This window comes from Micromys minutus, assembly GCF_963924665.1.
Source record: "Micromys minutus genome assembly, chromosome: 13".
Taxonomy (NCBI): Eukaryota; Metazoa; Chordata; class Mammalia; order Rodentia; family Muridae; genus Micromys; species Micromys minutus.
In genome coordinates, this window is record NC_137982.1 from 44,203,109 (window position 1) to 44,225,963 (window position 22,855).

At 42.3% G+C, this 22,855-nt stretch overlaps 1 protein-coding gene across 1 annotated transcript in view; it reads right to left on the reverse strand.

The window, feature by feature from the left end:
* The window catches only part of METTL8 (methyltransferase 8, tRNA N3-cytidine), an 82,918-nt gene that overhangs the window by 12,070 nt on the left and 47,993 nt on the right, over positions 1-22,855 (reverse strand). Inside the window, exons 3-5 of the mRNA XM_080927308.1 lie at positions 16,888-16,979; positions 5,250-5,590; positions 3,624-3,673 (exon numbers count right to left, since the gene is read on the reverse strand). Of these exons, the coding sequence (XP_080783434.1) occupies positions 3,624-3,673; positions 5,250-5,590; positions 16,888-16,979 (483 nt within the window). The remainder of the gene's footprint in view (positions 1-3,623; positions 3,674-5,249; positions 5,591-16,887; positions 16,980-22,855) is intronic.

Below are 22,855 nucleotides of genomic sequence, written 5' to 3' on the forward strand. Positions count from 1 at the left end.
TGTGGGTTTAAGGAGCCAAATGAACCTATACAGGAATCCTGGACTGGCCACTTCTTTGAAAATCAGTTTCTTTATTTACAGTATGCTAACAAAAATTGTTTTATTTGTTTTACTTATTTATTTTACAGAGGAACATTTGCCCATTTAAAAATCTTGACTCCCAACCTAAATGAATTCTATTTGGCCTTTATGTGAAATTGGTCACGGGCAGGCAGATACTATGGATTCCGTGGGCCAGCCAGCATTGAACAGTCTTTGTGTCATGTTGCTTAGAAAAATATCTGCGTTGCTAAAAACAGGTGGATGTCATTACCCAGTAACTGTAGGTATACATGTGGGCCTGGCTCTTGTGGATTTTACAATTTGGGACATGGCTGGTTTCATACAACTTTTAAAGGAGTGAGAGGGTCAGCATCTCAAAATGTCTGGCTGTAAGTTTGCAGGGACAGGTTGGTGGGAATCAGATGTCAGGAACAAGAATCACATTGACCTAAAGAGCTCAAACCTGGCACCTGGAAGGATATAAAGAGAGGTCTGAAGTACAAACTAAGCCTCTTAAATGTTTGACTCAAGAGGCATTTTAGGGAAGGTGGACTTCTAAGTAAATAAAGAATATAAGCAAAAATAGGACTTGGATTCTACTCTTAGAGGCTACTTGTTGATAAATACCATGACTCACACATAAGTAACCTAGTCTGGGGCACTAGGATTTGTAGTCAACTTACGACCTGTCCTGACGAGTATTAGTATAACAAGTGGGACTTAGTTTGTTTTGTTGCTCATTTATCTTGTTTGGAAAAGGATACTCTGCTGGTCCTGGTGGTACCTGACTCTATCCCCAGCACTTGGGAGGCAGAGGCAAGAAGATTCAATGTTCAAGACTAGTCTGGGCTATAGAGTAAGCCTACGTCTCAAAAAAAATTAGTATTTTAGTACTTTAGTCTAACATATACTGTGTAATCTTCTATGAAATCCATGTAACTGTGACCTGTGGTCTACTGAGTGCTGTGTGCTTATGAAATGGGTTTAGTCGGCACTCAGATGCATGTGTGATATGTGGTTAGGAATCAAAGGCCTCCAGAACAAGGTAGCCCAATCCTAACACTTGGCTCCACCATTACTAAGTGTTTGGAGGGTGGTGTCTTAGTCTGCAACTCTGTTTCTTCATCTGTAAATAGAGATGACTGTGAAGTTTTAAGGTAGTTATGAGGGCTGAATGGATCCAGACAGTGAGGTTTGTAGAAAGATTTGTGGCTCAAAGAATAAGCAATCAACACTGTCACCCATTATTACAGCTGTTGTTGCTATTATTACTATTATTATTATTATTATTATTATTATTATTATTATTATTATTATTGTAGAAGACTTGCTTCTGCCTCCCAGGAACTTAAAATTAGGATGATCTTCTAAAAATGTCTACACGATTCAGATGTCTCTGCACTCTAGTCTATCTAACACATATGAAAGGTCTGCCATCTACTTTTGAGTAGTTATAGAACATCTGCTGGATCTAGAATAGTCTAGTGGCCAAAGGAAAGCACTTGCCATGCGTCCTATCAAGGTGGCAAGCCTGACCTCTGAGATGGAATTCTCACTGCATCAGCATCCCAAGCTGAGGCCTTGTGACCACCTAATGGCTTTCCAGAGTCTTTCTGTAAAGTCAGCTGACTGCCTTGGCTCTTCTCCCAGTAACAGGGTGTACAAGACACTTCCACCGGCACACCAGCAGAACTGTCTTGGTGGAGGCTTAGGAATTAAATGACCCTTGGAGAATGATCTGACCTCTCAATTCCAATAGTCTAATTATGGTAAAACATTCTGAAAATGTAACATATTAACCCTGGGGGTGGGGAAGAGCAATTCTCCCTTTGGAAGGCTGATCACTGTTTGGCTTTTAAAGATGAATTAGTTTCCCCATGTTTCTAGGCACACCTGTGATCCCAGTAATGGGAGAAGAAGACAGAAGAATCTTGTTTGAGGCCAGTCTGATGTAAAGAGCAAGACCTTGTGTGAGGAAAAGGATGAGTGGGAAAAAAAGAAAAAAAAATAGAGGAGGAGGGGAAGAGGAAGGGCAGGACGAGAGGTCAAATACAACTAACTACTATGGAATCAGAGATTAATAATCAATATATATTGTCCTCTTGCTATATTATACTGTTAGGTTACCTGGAATATATAAAATAGAAATTCTAGAAATCTAAAAACAATTACTTAGTAATACCGTGAGATCAGTCTCTAGAGTAACGCAACCACTCAACCAGTGTGTGTGTGTGTGTGTGTGTGTGTGTGTGTGTGTGTGTGTGTGTGTATAAAGCTCCAGTCTCACTGGGGTAAATGGTCTGGTCATGTGACACAGAAGAATAGAAAACTTCATCTTAGAAGCTGAAAAAGGGAGACAAGATAATAAATACAAAAGTAAGCCCATTCCCATTTGACAGCACCTCCCATGCCGGCCACAGTAGCGCCCGGCAGGTAACATTAGGGACCTGTCTGTCTTTCAGTGTAGGGACGACTGGAGACTATCAGGAATTGGGAGTGACACGATGTCTGGTGTTGTGCTAATGGCTGGCGCATCAAGGTGGCTATGGACATTCACTGTACCACTTTGCTTTTCCAAATGCCTTTATACGTTTGCAATTGGAAGTTTAAAAGATGAAGTTAAAACAGTAGCTGTGCTAGATGATGGGGAATCCCTCACTTCCTCCTGACAGAAGTTCTCTGAGATATGCCTATGTTCCTTTAGTGGGGGAAACGTCATGAAAGCTCTTGTGTAAACTGGAAGGAAGGAGGGAACGAAGAGGCTGGAGAGATGGCTCAGTGGTTAAGAGCACAGACTGCTCTTCCAGAGGTCCTGAGTTCAATTCCCAGCAACCACACGGTGGCTCACAACCATCTGTAATGGGATCTGATGCCCTCTTCTGGTGTGTCTGACAGCTACAGTGTACTCATAGACATAAAATAAATAAATCTTAAAAGAAGGAAGGAAGGAAAGAAGGCAGGCAGGCACTGGAGAGATCAGGGGAGGTAAATGGTGTAGAGTTTTGTAAGGGGCTGCCTCATCACAGAAACACTAAAACAGCAAGGTAAGACTAGTGGACTGTGAGGAGAGGGTAAGAAGGACATCTATGTCCTCATCTATCTCTACGTCCCCGGGGTTTGTGGTTGGTGCTATTGTTCCAGATGACTCTGGGTCTGGGCACTGACATGACACGCAAAGAGCGTGTGCCTGGTGCTCCAGCACGTTGATACCACAGACGAGGAGTGAGGTATGTTCTTCAAACTCATATCTCTGTGTAGATGCCATCTGGTCTCCAGGAGGAGCATGCCACGTCTGACGCTAAGCAGCTTGCTAGGAGGATGGAAGTCTCTCGCTCTTCTCCCCTTCTGCCTTCTACATAAACACAAGTTTAAAATCTACCCCCAACCCATGGCTGTGGAATTGCTCCCCCATCCACGTGATGACAGTCACTCAGAATGTGTCTTTTCATAGTTGCTTTAGTCATGGTTTATATGGAAAAAAATCAGAACTCTCTTGGCATACGAATGACAAGGTATTTCCAGAATTTTCCAACTTCCCATAAATATGTAAGATCTTGTAGGGGAAAACACTTAAAACTCACTGCAAGGTGTTCAGGATTGGAAACACGCTATTTCCAGCACCACAACCAACCTAAAATTGAGAATAAACAAATGTGAACACATTGCATTTCACTCCCAATACTGAATTTTCTATTTAAGAAATAGACGATTACTGGATACCCGTGTGGTAGAACTTGTGAAACTCAAAGGCCAGATGAAACAAAGCCTGGGGGTGACAATCACAGTGACTTCGAATATTCAGTTTGAACCCACCAAAGCCCCTCACAACTCACTCAACAGGTAAGCAATGCCTTTGGACACCACAGCAGCAGTGAAGCGCTTGCAGCAGCTCTGATAAAGGGCAGGACTCATAAACTAGACAGCAAAGGGAAGGAAAGGACAGAGTACAAAAGAAGAATGTGTGACTTCTCAATGTTCGAAGAGCTGTGAGGCAAACTGAGTGGTGGGGAATGAGGAAACTAAACAGGGTAGGAGGGGCTGGAACTCCAGGCCTGTACGCATAGAAGCTCAGGGGGCTGAGGCGAGTGGATGGAGCTACACGGTGAGTCTGAAGCTAGCCTGGCAACTCAGAGAGACCCTGCCTCAAAATGGGCTGGAATGTAGAACTCTTGCCTACCTCCTGAAAGGCCCTTGGTTCAAACCCCAGAGAGTGTGTGTATGTGTGCGTGTGTGTGAGAGAGAGAGAGAGAGAGAATGAGAGAGAGAGAGAGAGAGAGAGAGAGAGAGAGAGAGAGAGAGAGAGAGAGAGAGCAAGAGAGAGCACACGCTGGTCCTGAACATGTCTGATACTTTTGTTTCTGTCTCCAGTGTGCGCCTGTCACCACACCTGGTAGTATTGTATAGCTTAAAACAGACTCTTTTTTAAGAACTCTAAAAAGAAATCCAAATATTATAAACTAGTCAATTTAACCCAAGACGGGAAAAGGAAATGCAGGTAAAGTCTACACCCAAAGACATCTGCTGAGAAAACAATTAAATGCAGAACCATGACAGTAGGTAAGTAAAATAATAATAATATCCCATTCACAAAATACTGTGCAGCCACAAAGACGTTTATAGAGGACAATTAAAGTTGGAAAATTGCCTAAGACATGACGTTAAACAGAACAGCACAAAGCCTCAAGGTTCATGCGTAGCCTAAACAAAAGCAGAAAAGGTGGTGAAATCGCTTGTTCCTGGGATTGTGGGTAACTGTTATTGCTCTTATGGTCTCATTAGCAAATCCTCTGTAATCAACAACTATTACATTTGGGATCAGAAAGATGGGGTTTAGGTTCAAAAATGGAAAACCACTGTCTACACTAGATTATAGAAAACTTGCTTATTTTTATTTCACCCCAAGCAGGATAAAAACACAGAGCAAAAATTTGGACCAAAAGTTTATCAGGACTTAAAACACTGCCTCCAAGTTAGAAATTACAACAAACTAAAAGAAAAAAAGTAACATGGATGAAATTAAAGCCACAAACTTAAACTTGACTGATTTAAGATACGAGTCCTTGAAGTATTGCTTATGCACATAAGCACACTAATCATTTAATTAGATCTGATCTTTCCACCTGGACAGTCTGGACCATTCATAAAATAGTGTGGGTCGTACACTTTCATACTCTGTTACTTCCTGCCTTGTCCCTCAGGCTCGGTACCTCTAGTATTCGAAAAGTGGCATTGCTACCAGGAAACCACTCTGTCTTCCCAGGTCCTCTGCTGTATCCTTCCAAGTCCGGGTTAGAAGCAGACCTTCCTCTGCTCCCAGGTTCTGATGAGACAGAACTCTCTTGACAGTGGGTTTCTGTTCCTTGCATTCTTGAGACGCTGCTTCTGACTTGATCCCAGGATGATTCTTCCACTTTCTCTTTAGCGTTTTGATTAACAGGAAGAATTTCAGGAAATTCCCTCAACAGCCAATTACGATTCTTGAAAAACTTATTCTTATGGGTCTGGTAAAATGTGCCCCAGTATTTGTTAGCATCACTTTCGAACTTAACTAGAACAAAGAGGGGAAAAAACATTTTACTACAAGTCCTATTTACTATTGAATATTTAAGCCAATTATCTATCACATATTGCAGTTTGAATGAAAATGGCCCCACAGGTTCATAGGGAGTGGTATTATTTGAAAGAATTAGGATTTGTGGTCTTGCTGGAGTAGGTGTGGCTTTAATGGAAGAAGTGTGTCACTGGGGTTGGGCTTTGAGATCTCAGATGCTCAAGCCAGACTCAGTGTCTGTCTCTCTTCCTGCTGCCTGCTGATTTAGATGTAGAACTCTCAGTTCCTTCTCCAGCACCATGTCTACCTGCATGCTGCTATGCTTCTCATCACGACAATAATGAACTGAACCTCTGAAACTGCAAGCCAGCCCCAACTAAATGTCTTCCTTTATTAAGAGTTGCTGTGGTCATGGGTGTCTCTTCACAGTAGTAGAACACTGATTAAGACATATATATTTATCAATAATTGCATTTCCAACTTAGTAACTTTAATATTATCATATTAATTTTATTTATCTAATATAAGGCTAGAAATATAAAAGTTTACCTTATCTTCTTCAAAAGACTAATATGCAAGATATTTAGTCCCACTCTTAAAAATCTAGTTTATAGTCAATCATTGGCCATTCCATTGTGAGGAATAGAGTAACTGAAATTATTTTCTGCAGCCTTGTTTTGAATTATACACACACACACACACACACACACACACACATACACACACACACATATACATACATACATATAGTTTTATATTTTAAAGACTGGATCTCATCATGCAGCTTTGGCTAGCCTAGAACTTTCTCTGTAATCTCAAACTCACAGAGTTCTGCTTTCCTCTGCCTCTCAAGTTACTGAGACTGAAGCTAAAGGCATGTATGTGCTAACACATTTGGACCAACAAACACATTTTTAATCAAGTGGGTTTTTAATTTTCTTAGAGAAAGTACCCCAGCCCAGTCTCTACAAACGCACTTTAAATGTGACAAATGTGCTGACTGGTGATCAGAAAAGAATGTGGAAATTGTAAATATCATAATTTTAGAGCAAAGGGCTTCAATGAGACCATTTACTCCGAGTTCCTAGTTTTACGTTTGAAGAAAGGAGCTGAAGTTGCTTACAGAGGCCACCCCATAACTCCATCCCCCACCACAACCCCAAATCCAGAGGGATTCCTTTCTACCGCTCTCCTAATGGGAATCTCCAAGAAAATTACTGATGCTTTCTTGAATGACAGGCCTTAGTGAGTGATGTCATCCAGGGTTAAGGGGCCACAGTTAGGTCGACGGTCTCATAACTTCAGCAGTTATCAGCCTCCTGCTTCTCCCCATCTCTACCTTGCATTAACAAAATGATTCAGGCCAAGCATAGTAACAAAGGCCTGTAATTCTTGGGAGGCTGAGGCAGGAGGATCATGAGTTAGAGATATCCTGAAAGACACAGAGAATTTGAAGCCAGCTTGGACTATATCATAAAACTCTTGCCTCAGGTAAACCATGGTAGCACATATCTTTACGATGAGCAGTGTGAAGTGGAAGGAGGTTCACAAGTTCAAACAAAAACCAAAAGAGTGAATGAGCCAGTTAATTAAGTAAAATAATTTGCTCACTCTGTCTTTCATTCAACAACCATTTCTTAACTCCAAGTATGTGTAACAAGGTTAATCCTTGGTCTTAATCCATGGATTAAGAGTTACCCCTACCCTAGTAGACAGGCTCATGACATTTAAAAGTGCTTCCAAGTCTGCAAAGGCTTCCTAATGGGTATGCAATAATTTCCAAGTGTTAATGTTGGAGAAAAGTAAGGCACAGGGCAGTATGTATACTACGCCATTCACTAGAAGGAAGGAGGAAGAAAAAAACGCATGTTTATACAAACACACAGGGGCATGTGTGCACCTGTTTACCAGTATAAGCATAAAACAGCACCAGGCAGGGTGACTCACACCTGAAATCCCAGCCCTGGGTAGCCTGAGGCACACAAATGTCATGAGTTCAAGGTCAGCCTAGGTACAAATTGGGGCTCTGCCTCATGCAAACAAATAAACAACAACAAGAAGCAGATTTTAAAGCCTGTGGTTTGAAGGAGCACTTTTGTTTAATTTTAATCCATGTGAGTTTACCATCAATTCTCAAATCACACTAAACCACGCATAAAGATAAGGGACTCCCTTCCTTCTCCTTAGTTTCAAAGAGGCTCAGCCTATGAACGCGTAGTCAGTCTCCGTCCCTTCATAACTGTCCTGATGCCCTTACAGTTTCCCTTCATTTTCATCCGATAGCCTTGCCCCACAGACCTTCCCACATCTGCCCACAGGCTGCCCACCGCAGCAGCCAAAGTAAAGCTGATATTCCATTTCCATTTAAGCCTGGGAAGTGACCGTGGGTCTCTGTACTATAAGGAATTATGTGACACTGAATCTGAACCATCTTCTCATCTGTATTACCCAAAGGAAGCCTATTTATGGTTAACCCAAAAGTGCATGTTTGTCTTGAAAATATTCTGTGTTTGCTTTAACAACTGACATGCACCTGTGAACTGTGCAAGGCAACAATGGTCTGGAAATTAGACTCAGGAGAAAATGGACGGTTTCCAAATTTCCCAAGGGATTTCTTACCCGTTCTTATCTTCCTTTGTCTTAAAAAGTCTTTTTGTAGCTTACTCTATGAAGATAAAGATTTTGTTCCTAAGAAAAAGCAGCCCAAAGACCTACATTTAAAGCTAACAAGACCCACATTTAGTCAAATCTATAGTACTTGGTTTTCTAGTACAAAGGTACTTGTGAAATGAATTGGAGATAAGTCACCATTAGCTGGAATCTACTACTACACCTTGGCTAATCTAAGGTGTATTCCCTTAAGCATTAACTAGGGTGGGGTAGGAAATCCATGAGAGTAATGTGACAAAAATATGTGCAAGCACTTCTATTTATTATAGGAAATAAGTGGTGATAACTCAAAGGCCCAGCCCAGAGATGAGAAGCAGACTGTGTGGGCCAGCACCCGAGACATGCAGGACAAGAAGAAACATGTTCATGATGGCTAAGATATTGGTGGCAACTCTGACATTTTTTATATTCATTCATAGTAGATACAAGTTTGGAACAGTGTAATATAATTTTAGACAGCTCTATCCTTTGCAACAGTGTTGTCAAAAATGAACTATAATAACAAGGGGTTGGGGCCATGGCTCAGTGGGTAACAGCTTTGCAAACATGAGGACCTGGGTTCAAGCCCCACGGGAAAAACCCTGCATGGCTGCAGTTCTGTGACCTCAGCACTGGGGGTGAACAGGCAGGTCCCAAGAGCTCACCGGCTAGCAAAGCAGCCTACCCATGAAACCACAACCAACCAACCAAACAAACAAACAAGAAACAACAGGTTCTGGCTTATTGACAATAAGTCTGGGTGTGCTGGAGGAAGACATCCAACCGTTGTAGCTTCTACATGCCCACACACAGTTGTATGCATTTGTACATTTACATGCATGTAACATCCACACCCTCACAGAATCTCATATGTATTATCCATTCACCTTACTGACTTCCTTTAGTGAGAATCAGCATAATCTGTAGAGCCTGTTTAAGCCTCATACATATGTCTATGTATACATGAATTTATGGAAAACAAGCACTACCAGTTATTAATCCATAATGATGTTACTGTAATAAGCTACATTCAAATATAAAACACACTGGCCACCTAAATTCAACCCTAACTAGGCATAATAGTATAGCCCTTTAATCCCTGGACTCAAGAGGCAGGGGCAGGCATCACTGTGAGTTCCAGACCTCCTTGGTCTACATGGTGAGTAGCCAGAGTTACATAGTAAGATGTTGTTCCAAACAACAGCAACAACAACAACAACAACAACAAAAAGCAATCAAACAAATGAATAAACAAACACCCCAACAGTGATATACAGTTTTAGGCTCTATGTCAAATGCTTTTCTTAAATTTTTTTTCCCCATTTACCCTTAGCAATATTGTTACCTAATGTGCTACTTACTGGCCTAGCTGAATTGCTAACGCCCTAGTCTTGTTTCTCTTTGGGAACAGGATGTTTTAAGGCCAGAAGTTCCTCCTAGTGATCTAATTTACATACCGGGTGACACACAGGGCAGGCAGCTTGGGTAAGAAGCACCATACTATGAAGTGGAAGTGCCTGAGAACTGTCACTGCCAGAGAAACACAGGTACTGCCCCCTACACTGACCTATTCTCCCCATCAATTAACAGCATAGAATAATGGGTCTCATTGTGACACATTGTACATGTTGTGTACACAGCACTTTGCTCATGGTCACCCGTTCCTCCTCCTCCCTCCTCCTCGCTTCGCTTCTCCTCCCCCTCTTTCCACATATCCCAAGCATATGCCTCCCCTGCCCACCATGGCATCTGCGAGTACAAAGCTCCCGCTTGTCTGTGTTTTGGACATTGAATAAACTTGAGCTCTTCCCATGCACCTTCATTTTTACCTCACACCAAATGAAGAAAGAGAGAAAATATAAATCAATGGGGGGGGGAGAGTAAGAGTGAGGGGGGGCAGGGGAGGGAAGGGAGAAGCCAACAATTTGGGGTTAATAATATCTTTCAGATAGACAATAATATTTCAATTTATAGATATAAAATTCAAAGGGCTTAAGATTTTCCCCAAGGCCACATAGCCAGAAAGGGCAGCATCAGGACCTAGATTAAGAGCCCTTGGTTCCCGGCTGTCACATAGTGCCATCTCCTTAATATAATAAAGTCAACATGTGCTCCCTCCAAAATACTCCTAAAGACAGTCTGTTCTTCTGATTCTTATTTTCCTCTTAATTGCAAAGCACCAAGTTGAAACCAAAACCTCAGCATAAGAATATTGTAAACATAATGCTGACTGGTTCACCTTCATAGAGAGTGAGAAGTAGAATCAATTAAACCAAGTTCTTTCCAGGAGAGAAAATACAAGACTACAAGATGAATTCACAACTAGCAGCAGAACCATAGAATGTGTATGAGTACAGGTTGGTGTGTGGGGTAGACACTAGCAGGGTCAGCATCCTGAGGGCGTGTGATTTTCTCCATGACTTTACAGAAGCACTACTGGCTTCGTCAGAGTCACGGGCCTGAGACAGTAAACACCTCCAGTGTATGAGCCAATTTCTGGAACTGAAAGCATGCTGGTAACGATGGGGAACAACAGGGGCCACTCTCTGACTGTGACAAAATTGAGGCTCACTCTGCTGCTGACTGCCCCAAGTTCAGGCCAGGAACCAGAGTCTACGCAGTGTAGGGAAAGCTGGGCTGCCTTGACTTTAACAGGCATCTGAATAACGAGTTTTCCTTGCAGGAACATCTTTTTCTTTTGTTGTCCTACGTTGCTAGCTGTCCAGAGTAAACTGGTCTATGCTAGTGACAATGAAAGGGAGAGTGATTGGTTTCGGCCTAGCTCAGTGAGGAAAGACCTCATTCTTCATTTATTATGGTCTAGACTGCTGAGCAGAACAGAATCATAGCACACTAACTATGCTTACAGGCTCACAAGCCATTGGAGTCATCCTGAACATCATAACTGAAAAACCAAATCAAACCATTTAGGTATCTGGCATATATGACGTGATTAATATGAATTATGAAAATTTATTCTAAGTTGCTATGTAACAAAAAGTAATTTAAAGTTATTTTTGCACATCAATTACGCAAATACCTGAACTTTCAAAGTTGGAAATTTCCACATGCTACTGAAGGAAGTTCACTGTCTAATAAAAGAAAACTCAAAATTATAAAATTAAGAGTGTAATTCTAAGGGCACTGCATGAAACTTTTAGCAGCTAGAGTCATCTGAGAAGCAGCTATATTTATCAGCACAGGGTGTTTAACTATTCTGCTTTTCTTTCCCCTTCATATAGAACATTTATCTCTTCAGTGGTAAGGTATTCCCAACACAAAGTATACACTCCTTCATTATCTGCCTAACAGAGATAGCTTACCCTATGTAGGACTTTATTTACAAGGATATTTAAAGTAGATAAAGCAGCTGCTGTTGTTATTAAGTTTTAAAAACCCATTACATTTGCTATACAACCAGCTGACATATATAGCACACTGGAGATCTTTTTAAGGAAATTATAAAATATAACCATGATAACTCAAGAAACACTGATTATATCTTTTTTATTTCTCTGGGTTAACCTGGTTTTTAAAGAAATATGAGCTGTAATAAAATTGGAAAGCAATTAGGAAAAGAAAACATGGAGTTAAAAATCATTAATCTGGGCAATCTAATGGAAAGAAATATTGCTGACGGGAGTCTGGGTGCTATACAATCTCATTTACAAACACACAAGAGCCATTCAACAACAAAAGGCGATTATCTGTCACGTAGAAGATCTTATTTGCAGATTGTGAGTGTGTTTTCTGACTTGTGTTTTTCACCTGCAGCTCTGACAATAGGTGAAAAATGGCAGAAGGGAGAGTGACATACAGGGACCCAAAGAAATGTGACAGGGTTGGCTAGCCTGGAAGAATAACCAGCGCTTCCTCCCAGGGGCGTTAATAAAGGAGATAGAATCAATACAGACGGGGTTCATGACGGCAGAGCAGTGGTTCTTTGAGACACTCGGGACTCCTTAGATAAGGAAAGATGGTGGTGTCGAGGTCAAAGCTTCCCTACAGAGAGATCTATTTACCTTGACCCATATTGACTCATCAGAGAGATAAGACGGCGGATAAAGACTTGAGAAGGGTCTGCGGTCCTAGCAGAAACTGCTGGCTGGCTCTGAGACAGCCTGTCGCTCACTGATCTTTAGACCACAGTTTCCTTCCTTGCTACCCCCTTGTGAGTTTTAGCACTCTCTCGGCACTACCTTGCTTTAAATATAAGATTCCCTCTGTATAACTCAGGTCTTTTCCTGCAGTGGTCCCCCGATGCCACGGTGCTGAGTTCACTGAACAGCATGATGCAGAGGTGACCCAGAACAAATCTCTATTTCTCTGAATCATTCTGAAATGGAATCTTTAGTTCTTTATCTTCACAGTAGCCAGAAAAATACTTAGAGAAGACTGCCGTAGTAATAACAAAGCAAACACCTCAAAGTGGTACTGGGGGCCTTCCTGCTCCTGCCCTTCCTCCTCTACAGAGAGGCCAGTCACCATGTTTCTATTTTGGTCCCATTATGGTTCTGTCGGAGCCGCTGTTTTCCTTTACTGCGGTTTCTGAGGCTCTAAAATAACCTCATCAGCTGCGTTCAAGTTCATTGTTAGTACAAGCAGGACAAGGTGGTCGGCCATGCTCAGAGAACTTTAACATCATCAGCCCTGCTCTGTTTAAGTTCTGGACACAAATATTCGAAAGGAAGTTTAAGAAGAGTCCCCACCTTTTCTTATTATTAGAATACTGTGCAGATAATACTATGATGAGTTTTCATTTCCTGGAAGTAAGTTAGAACAACTGATAATGTTCAGGTTGGAGGCTCTGATGGATTCAGGTGGCCACTAGCAGAAGCTTGAATAATGTAGAAAATATGTCTGCAGCTGCTGGCAAAGAAGTGAAGTTATACTTCCTCAGAAGCAGTGACATAATTCCTGAGAGGGAATGTGATGCTGGCTGAAGGAAGGCAGCACTGGCCCTGGTATGCACCCTCAAGTCCAACCCCAACACCCCCTGGCTCTATTCCACCCCAGCTCTGCCCAGCTAGAGCTCGTAAAAATAGGATAATTCCACCAGAGTCAGGGGCTCGTCTTTCCTGTCCACTCAAGGATGCTGAGGATGAAAGACTATCACTAAGGAATAACAATGCCAGAGGAATCCATAGGCTACCAGAGACTCTGGAGAGCCAGACAGGTTGCACTGGCTCCTTCCCCAGCTAAACCTCCCCAGATACCTTTGCTTCAAATGTCAGCAACTGTAGACTAACAACATTTCAAATGTGCTTCTCCTGATTTTCACTATGTGCCTTACAGGGAGGAGTGCAAACACTTTTTTCCTGGGGAGTTTCTGGATAGCTGGTCAACCTAGGACTAGAATTCTAGCTTTGAAAAAAAATCTTCCTATATACTGCCTGGTAGGTATTTAGTCCTTTGTTTTGTTTATTTCTGTTTTTCAAGACAGAGTTTCTCTGTGCAACTCTGGCTATCCTGGAACTCACTCTGTAGACCAAGCTGGCCTCAAACTCAGAGATCCACCTGCCTCTGCCTCCCAAGTGCTGGGATTAAAAGATAGTGCCACCACCACCCAGGAATTTAGCATTTATGTGATACCACAGAGTATGTCAACAAGTGAGCATGTCTGTGTCCTAATAAAACTTTATTTATAAAACATGGTGCAGGCTAGGGAGATGGTTCGGGATAAAGTGCTGGCTATGCAAGAGGCCGACTCCTCTGTAATAAGCTGGATGCATTGCGGAGGCATCACAGTGGACTCCAGTCTGCTCTGTAACATGGTCACTGTCACAGGAATGGTCAGACTGAGCAGCACCCAAACAAAGCCATGGTGTTAAAAGTGAAGATGGGAGCTGCTCTTTGAGAGGCGTGAGAGTTAACTAGTAGTACAAGAAAGCTGCTACTCTATCAGTAACGTTCTGACTCTCCATGTCGGCACTGCTTATGTGGATGCGAAAACCCAGCAAACTGCGGGAGAACCCTTTTGTGAGTTATATTCATTTCTGTATATATTTGGTACTTCAACAGATTACTTATTTTTGACTCATGAAATGAGATCTTACCAGATAGGCCAGGCAGGCACCAAGTTCACTACATGTCTCAGGCTTTCCTCAAACTCATAGTATTCAGTTATCTGGGTCTCCCAAGTGCTCAGATTACAGATTATATCACTGTGCTTAGTGCTAATAAATATTTTGGTAAAGAAATAAATCCAACCATCCTAGCACCCAGAAGGGAGAGGCGGGAGGGTCACTGCAGTCTTGAGGATGCATTGGTTTACATTTTGAGTTTAGGCCAGCCAGTGCTGCAGGTGGGTTAGTTCAGTTGGTAAAGTGCTCGCCCTATAAGGCGTTTCTTCCCCGGTACTCATGTTAAAATGCACGCAGTTCAGTACTAGGTAGGCAGAGGCAGATCTGGGGAGATGGCTCAGCAGTGAAGTGTGTTTGCTTCTCAAGCACGAGGAACAGAGTTGATCTGCGGAATCTACATTAACAGTGAACAAAGCAAAAGCAACAACAAAAGCTGGCTGGCAGCACAGACTTATAATCCCAGCAGTGAGGAGGCAGAGTAGGTGGGGTGCCTGGGGCTCCCTGGCAGCCAGCCCATCCTCCTTGATGGGGCCAGTGAGAAACCCGAACTGACCTCCTCCCCACAAAATATGACTAGTAACTAAGGAATAACTCTCCAGGTTGGCCTCTGGTCTCCACATGCATATGAACACACATGCACACATGCGTACTCGTGTACATGTGAACATATCTACACACATATGCACAGAAACAAGAAAAGGAGAGAGCACAGGAAATGTTCTAAAGGAAGGGTCATTAAAAAAAAATAAGGCAGAAAATGATATACAGGGAGTAGACTGTTAGGCAAAGTGACCAGGAGCCACTCACTGTGAAGGATACTGACCACTTCTAAACATTTTTTTCAGTGTGATATTTTTTTAAATTGTGGTAAAAATACATAAAGTAGAGCATCTTAGTCATTCTTAAGTGCATTGCTGCACAGTGGTAGGTTGGTTCACATTGTTCAGCAGGCCTCTGGAATCTTTCCATAATGCAACCTCTATCTAACCCATTACCTAACTTCACCTCTCCACCCACGCAGCCCTTGGCAATCACTGTCATGTAGCACATTTTATTATCCACCTGTCCACAGTAGCTACAGACCTGGGGAAATGGCTGCTGACGTCATGCTCTCAGAATACTGGACATTGCTACGCTATTCCTCAGGTAGTAGGACTGAACTGTTTCTTCCTCTAAGGCTTTTCAGTCACTTGTGAACACATTATTTAATAGTGTTGCTTGTTTTATAACATCTGTGGTTTGGTTATGTCTCCCTTTTGCCTGTCATGGAGGCGGCTGCTATGAACATGGAATGCACATTATCTCTTTGAGATTGTGCTTTGAATCTTTTGCCATCGATCGTGAAAGTGAACTAATGTGTTATAGGGAGTACTATTTAAAAACATTTTTAAGATTTATTTTATTTGTATGAGTGCTTCCCTGAGTAGAGGCAAGTGCTTCACATGGATGACTGGTATCCATGGAGGTTGGAAGAAGGTATTATGTTCCCTGGTACAGGAATTACAGGCAGTTCTTAGCTGCCATGTGGGTGCTAGGAACCAAACCATGGTCCTCTGCAAGAGCCGTGAGTACAGTCATTGCTTTTAACTGCTGCGCCATCTCTCCAGCCCCTCCATTTTTAATTTTTAGGGAGCCTATACAGTGGTTTCCATAGTGGCTGTACTAGTCACACCAAATGTGCCCAAGGGCTCCTGTTTCTTTGCATTCTTGTCAACACTTGTCATTTTCTAGTAGTTTAACAATAGTCCGAGACGAACTTCAAGAGCTGTTTATGAAGTTGTCAAGTTGAGTCCCTGAATTAAACTCTAAACACAAAGTCTTCCAAGAAAACTGCTTTTGATCTCCATTAAAACCTTATCCTGGGCTGGAAAGGAGGTTCAATGGGGAGAGAACCTGCTGTGAAGGCAGGAAGACTTGAGCTAGGAGTCCTGGTGTGGCAACATGCTTCTGTGACCTCAGATCTGCAAGTAGGGTGGACAGAGATAGAGCTCACTGTCCAGCCAGTCTAGCTAAACAGTGGGCAAACCTTGTCTCAAAACAAAAACAAAACTAAGAGTGACAGAGAAAGACACTTGAAATTGACCTCTGATCCCCAGTCAGGTACACCATTGAGTGCCCTGAAATGTTCATTTGTGCACGCGTGCACACACACACACACACACACACACACACACGCACGCACTCACAAACACACATACACACTCCCTTAAAGGCCAACAATATCTTGATATGACTTTTTTTTTCTTTTCAGAGTTTATGAATTTGTTAGAAGTTTCTAGCAAGTGAAATACACAACGGCACACTGAACGTGGCGTAGCTAGGAGGAAATTTTAAAGTTATATTTTCATATCTTGCTTAAAATGCCACCCATATGTATATCTCCCAGAAAAAGCAATCTGACCACCAAAAGACCAATTATAGGGCGAATACATAATTTATTTCATTAATTTTGGTTCCACTACAAGGGAAGAGCTGGGAATCCCACCAAAGGTAGCAAATGGGTTGATGGGTTGGGGCGGGAACTAAGAACTTTCCATTGCTGGGACACAATGCCGGCTTTACCTTGCTCTTCTGGGGCGACTCGTATGGCGGAGTTTTCCTCTACTTTTTTTCTAGCTTCGTCTTCTTCTTCTTTAGACCACTGCATGTGATCCCTATTAAGAATAAAGAAAAGACAGCACATGTCTGACAAGTGGAAGGCAGAGCCCATGTGGCCGGGGACTCCATCTTGCACTCTAGATTAAGGCCGACATATGTCATACAAACTGACTCCAAGTCAAAGGAACTCATTTGTGTTGGGCTCGTTTTCTGCTCCTGGTGCTAAGTGCTACCCTGCTGCTCCTACATGCTTTCTGTTTAATCTGGCTGTGGGACCAGCCAGACATCTTTGGGAAATGGCTGATTTAGTCATAACCTCAGAACATTCCAGCATAGGACTGTTTGGGGGCTGGTATGGTGAATGCTCCTTTAGGATAAATGTACCGCCTGCTATTAACATCAGAACAGGGCAATCCTTAATAGGATTTGATGTTCCTGTTATAACACACATCTGATGCTCTGCCAGAAATGAGTGCATGCACACACATGTATGTCCACATGCATGTGTATGCTTTCTGATGTGCACATGTGGAGATCAGTATCAGGTATTTCCCTCGATCATTCTATACATTATTTTCTGAGGTGAGGTGTCTCACTGAGCCTGGCGTTCAGCAGGTTGGCTAAAGTGACCATGCAGCCAGCCATTCTTACACTCCCAGCTCTGAGGTTACAGTCATGTACCGTCGCATGCCTTAAATGTGGGTTCAAACCCAGGTCCTTATGCTGCGTGGCAAGCGTACCACCCACTGAGACATTTCCTCAGTCCTAAGATGTAAGTTTTAAGATATTTAGTTCCTCCCCAAGTTCCATTTTTCTTATAAATTATCTCAATTTCTTCTAAAAAAGATGAACTTGTATTTAAATGAAGAAATATCTTTTGTTGTTGCTGTTTTAAATGAGATACATTTCATTTTATAGGTCAGGCTGACCTCAAGCTCATTATGACTGCCACATAGCCAACCGACAGAGAACTTGATACGGCATGTAAAAGGTTCACTTTTCTTAAATCTCTCACTTTTATGTATTTTTAGTTTCAGAGTTTATTCTCTTTGTGTGTGAACATAGTGTTTTGTGTTATAAAAATGTTTTGTTTTTTTTTTTTTTTTTGTTGTTGTTGAATATCATGTATGATGCCCTGGGTTCAAAGCCCAGAACCACAAAAAAAAAAGGAGAAGAAGAGGTAGAGGAGGGGGAAGCAGAAAAGGGAGAAGGGAGGAAGGAGGAGGGCGTCTTCTTGGAATGGATACAACCTCTGTATTTTCTGAAATGAGCCATTTTCCTAAACAATGAAACAACCAAACATCCTATATTTAAATTCTGTACAGCTTACTGTCTTGTCTTGGGGTGACTACTGCTGTGATAAAACACCATGAGCAAGACAACTGGGGGAGGAGGAGGCTCGGTTCAGCTTGCACTTCCAGATGACGCTCCATCACTGAGGCAAGTCAAGGCAGGATCTGATTCTGAGACTATGGAAGGGTGCTGCTTACTGGCTTGCTCCTTGTGTCTTGTTCAGCCTGGTTTCATATAGAACCCAGGACCACCAGCCTAGGGATGGTACCAAGAACAATGGGCTGGGACCTTCCTCATCAATCATTAGTTGAGAATACCCTATAGGCTTGCCGACAGCCAGGATCTTATGGAAGTATTTTCTTAATTGAGGTTTCTTCCCTCCTTTCAGATGACTTCAGCTTGTATCAAGTTGATAACAATACTGGGCAGTAGAGATACCTACAAGAAACCATGGGGCAGGATGGAGGCTGAGACAAGTAGATCCCTGGAGCTCAGTAGCCAAGGCAGTAAGTTCCAGTCTCATAAAAATGAGGTGGACAGCAATTAAAGAAGAGATTCAGTGTTAACCTCTGGCTTACACATGCACACATGCACCTATGAACACATCTGTGGGCTCAAGAGATAGGCACACACTCACACGGGGGGGGGGGGGAAAGGGAGGGAGGGAGGGAGAGAGCCTCTAATACTGTCATCATTTGGTATTTATAATCATCTGAGCAGTGAGAAGGAATAAATAAAATTAATTCTTGGTGGTTTGCGGTGACTGACAAACATTAACTGAGCAGTCGGCATGATCATAATCACTGTAGGAATCACTGTCATTTATTATTTATTGCATGTCAGGCATCATACAAACCACATTTCATATATATTTCTCTTATTTGAGCTTTTCAAAGCTTCTGTGAAAGAATTATCATCCTGGCTGTTTTATATGAGGACACAGAAATAAAGGCAGGTGCAGACTGGATTCAAACCTGACTCTGGTTATGTCCAAATTCACCTTCCCCTCTGCCAAGGCTTACTACGAAAGACCAGGACGTGGTGCTGCTGTGGTGCCTGTTGGTGGGGTGACACTGATGAGTGGAAATGGTAGCTCAGCCAGCTAAGGTTGTCTGGGACAGCAGGAGAGTCAGCAGGAGGGTCTGGGCGTGGGGTGGAGGAAAGGCAGCAGGACTAGTCTTCCTGTAAGAAGATGGCAGTGCAGACGAATACACAGGGGTCAGTGACAAGGTCCAGTTTGCCTGGCTCTCTTTGGCAGCTGTGGGTGAAGCTGGGAGTTGGGTGGCAGGGACTCCAGAGGATGGCGAGAACCAAGCAGGTCAGTAAGTGGGAGGAGCTGCAGGACTTTAGACTGTAGTCTGGGGTGACGAACCCTCTACTAAGATGGTGGCAATGGGAAAGGAGAAGGGAGACACTGAAAACTCTGTTGTGGCCTGGATGTGAGTTGCACGCTGGGAAAGAGTGGGGATTCTGTGCAGACAGACCCAGGAATGTCTAGGAAAGCAGGGGTGACACGGCAGGACAACCAGTCACCTTGGTTGGCACGGTGAGAAGCGTGGTTCTATTCCAAGCGCTGTTTATGCAATCAGATATGTGAGTATATTCTAGTGACCTACTTACCTAGCTATAAATACCCCTAGGAAAGATAAGAAACTGGTTCACTCTTTCCTCTCCAACATCCCAACCAACTCAAAAAAAAAAAAAAAAAATCTTGCTATGAAGCCCAGGTAGGCTCCAGCTTGTAGCAATTCTTTGGCCTCAGTCTCCTGAATGATAGGATTACAAACACCAACCCTGTGTGTACACAGGTCTGTTCTTTTAAAAGAGTATACTGAGGTCTCTCCAGAAAAAGCAAATAAAAACATAAAAGAATTTCACGTATGAAATTTAACCACAAGTCCTTTAAAAAAAAACCCAATCACAAAGTAAACTATCACTTTTGTCTTTGTCATTTGTTTTAAAGAATGGAATTAGAATAGACTTGTTTTTATTCAGCTTCTATGGAGGAGTGATCGCATATAAACTGGCTGGCATCTGTACCTTACATTCTATTTCTATGCATACACATAAAGACGTGATGTGGCAATTAGAACACTAAAATCAACAGGGCAGTCATTTAAAAACTATTGCTAAGGCTGGGAATGAGTCGATTATCTATATTTCCTACAATGTATACAGAAGAAAACAGAACCCTTGTGGTAGGGGTGTGGCACATGCCAGTCGCCATGACTGCTCTTGAGGACTGAAGCAGGAGCCAGTCTGGACAGCACGGTGAGACCCCATTTCTTAAAGTGCAACATCAACAATAAAAAGACAGGAGGGTCAGTACTTCAGGGCCAGCCTCAGCTACATAGGGGTCTGAGGCTAAATCAAAAGAGCACGTCTTGAGGGTGTCCAATCAAGTCCCACATCGATGAGCATGTGTGGCGGTCGTCTTTAAAACACTCGTGTTACACTGTGAGCTTAACTTCCCCTTCCTCCAGTTATTTAAGGTCCTCACATGCCCTCAGCAGTTACACATGTCCCTGCTGTCCTTACAGGGGCTCTCCCCAGTCCCACTGCTTTGGAACAGCTCTTGCCAGCACATGTTGGGTTCCTCTGCAGAAAACCCCAACACTAGCAGTAAGGACATTCAAGCTTCTATGCGTGACAGATACAACCAGAGAATTCGGGCAAGTGACCAATGAGCAAGGCAAAGGACCAGGCAGGCACTTAACAACCAACGGAAGAGCGGTTTCTGCTGTTTGGTTCATAAATTGCATCCTTGGAATTTATTATAATAAAGTATCTCAAAAGAACAGTGAAGATCTGTGCAGTAAAGTGTGTGGAACACTAAATATAATACCAAGAACACGGAGGAAACCTCAGTGTGTTGGAGGTAAGTTCAAGGAAATACACTGCATCTCTAAAAACTCTGCATCAGATCAGAGGGTGTGCTGCTTGCAGAAGGGAAGAGCTAGGACACCGAGGTGGGGCTGGGGGGTGCGGGGCGGTGGGAGTGGGGTTCAGGGTGGGGGTAGGGTGGGGAGTTTGCTTGGTTTTTATTCTATGGCAGTAGTGGCTGAGTCTTCTCCCAATGGCTGGGATCCAACCTCACAGCCTTTCTCAAAGCTCTGAGAATGAGGCAGGACTTTTATGTTAACTAAACTTTGCCCCAGTGGGAAAGATTAAACACTGGATAAAAACTTTTGCAAGGTGAGGGCTATAAAAAAATTGGATACAAAGTTTTAGGAGTTTAAGTTAACAGAAAACACTCTAGTGATAGGAGAATCGATATTTATGGTGTCTCAAAGGGATAGTATGTATGTATGTATGCATATATGTATGCAAGTTTTTACTATGTAGCCCTGCTGGCCTCCAACTCTGAACTCTGCCTTTCACATGCAGAGAATAAAGACATGGGCGCCACTATGCCTGGTCAAGCATGTCTGTATATAAATAATGTTTTAATTTTTTTTATCTCAAGTCGAAGAAGCTTTACAACATTAAATTTAAAAGTTTTCTAATCCTGTGTTTTAACATAATTATTCCACAATTCAGAATATTTATTCAAAGTATATAATAATTTGCACTAGCATAACTATTCTAAAATTTAGAATCTGTGTTTAATGTGTATAATGACTTCAAGCAGGTGTAATTATACATACATAATCTTAGAATCTGCCTTTCTGCTGGCTGTGGTAGCACACATATTTAATCCGAGCATAATCAGATCTCTGGGCGTTCAATACCAGCCTGGTCTACATGGTAAGTTTCAGACCAGCCAGGAATGAATAGTGAGACCGTGTCTAAAAGTAAGTAAATAAATCTGTTTCTAAACCTCAGGTTATTTAATAAAATAATCTGTTGTTAATTTATTACTTCAAAGATGTTCAAAACCTTGCCTCAGCCCCCTGAGTTCTGGGCTTATAGGTGTGAGCCACCATGTCCACATACAATTTAATGATGAATCTGACAAATATATAAGGTAATTAAATTTTTTTAAAGATTTTATGGTTAAAGAAAGAAATAGTTGGGCTGGAGAGATGGCTCAGAGGTTAAGAGCACTGACTGTTCTTCCAGAGGACCTGAGTTCAATTCCCAGCAACCACATGGTGGCTCACCATCATCTGTACTGAGATCTGATGCCCTCTTCTGGTGTGTCTGAAGATAGCAACAGTGTACTCATATAAATAAAATATATATCTTTTTATAAAGAGTTTAGTAGTTTCAGTCTAAATGTATTTACATAATTAATTCCCAAAGTTATTTTTTCTATACGGCTATAAGATTTTTATTATAAGTATAAATTAATTAGCTGTATAGGACTTGAATTTGTCTATAACTGTACACCTGGTAGTTGGCTCAATCTCCTGCTATAAAAGATTATAAAGCTGAGCAAAATATATGCAGTAAATGCTTTTAGGTGCTGGACTAGACAGTGTAAGACTGCCCCTAAGGGAAGAGAAGCACAAAGGGTAAGTCACCAGAGTCACCAGGACTCCATCTAAGACACTGAGTTCCAGAGTGGGCAATCTCGGCACCTCAGGCAGCTGGTTAGGGCCGTGTGTAAACTGTCAAGAACTGCACTAGACACCGGAGAGTACTGAGACACACTCACCCTACCAACACCTAAAAGAAAGCCTCAGTGCAGCGGTTC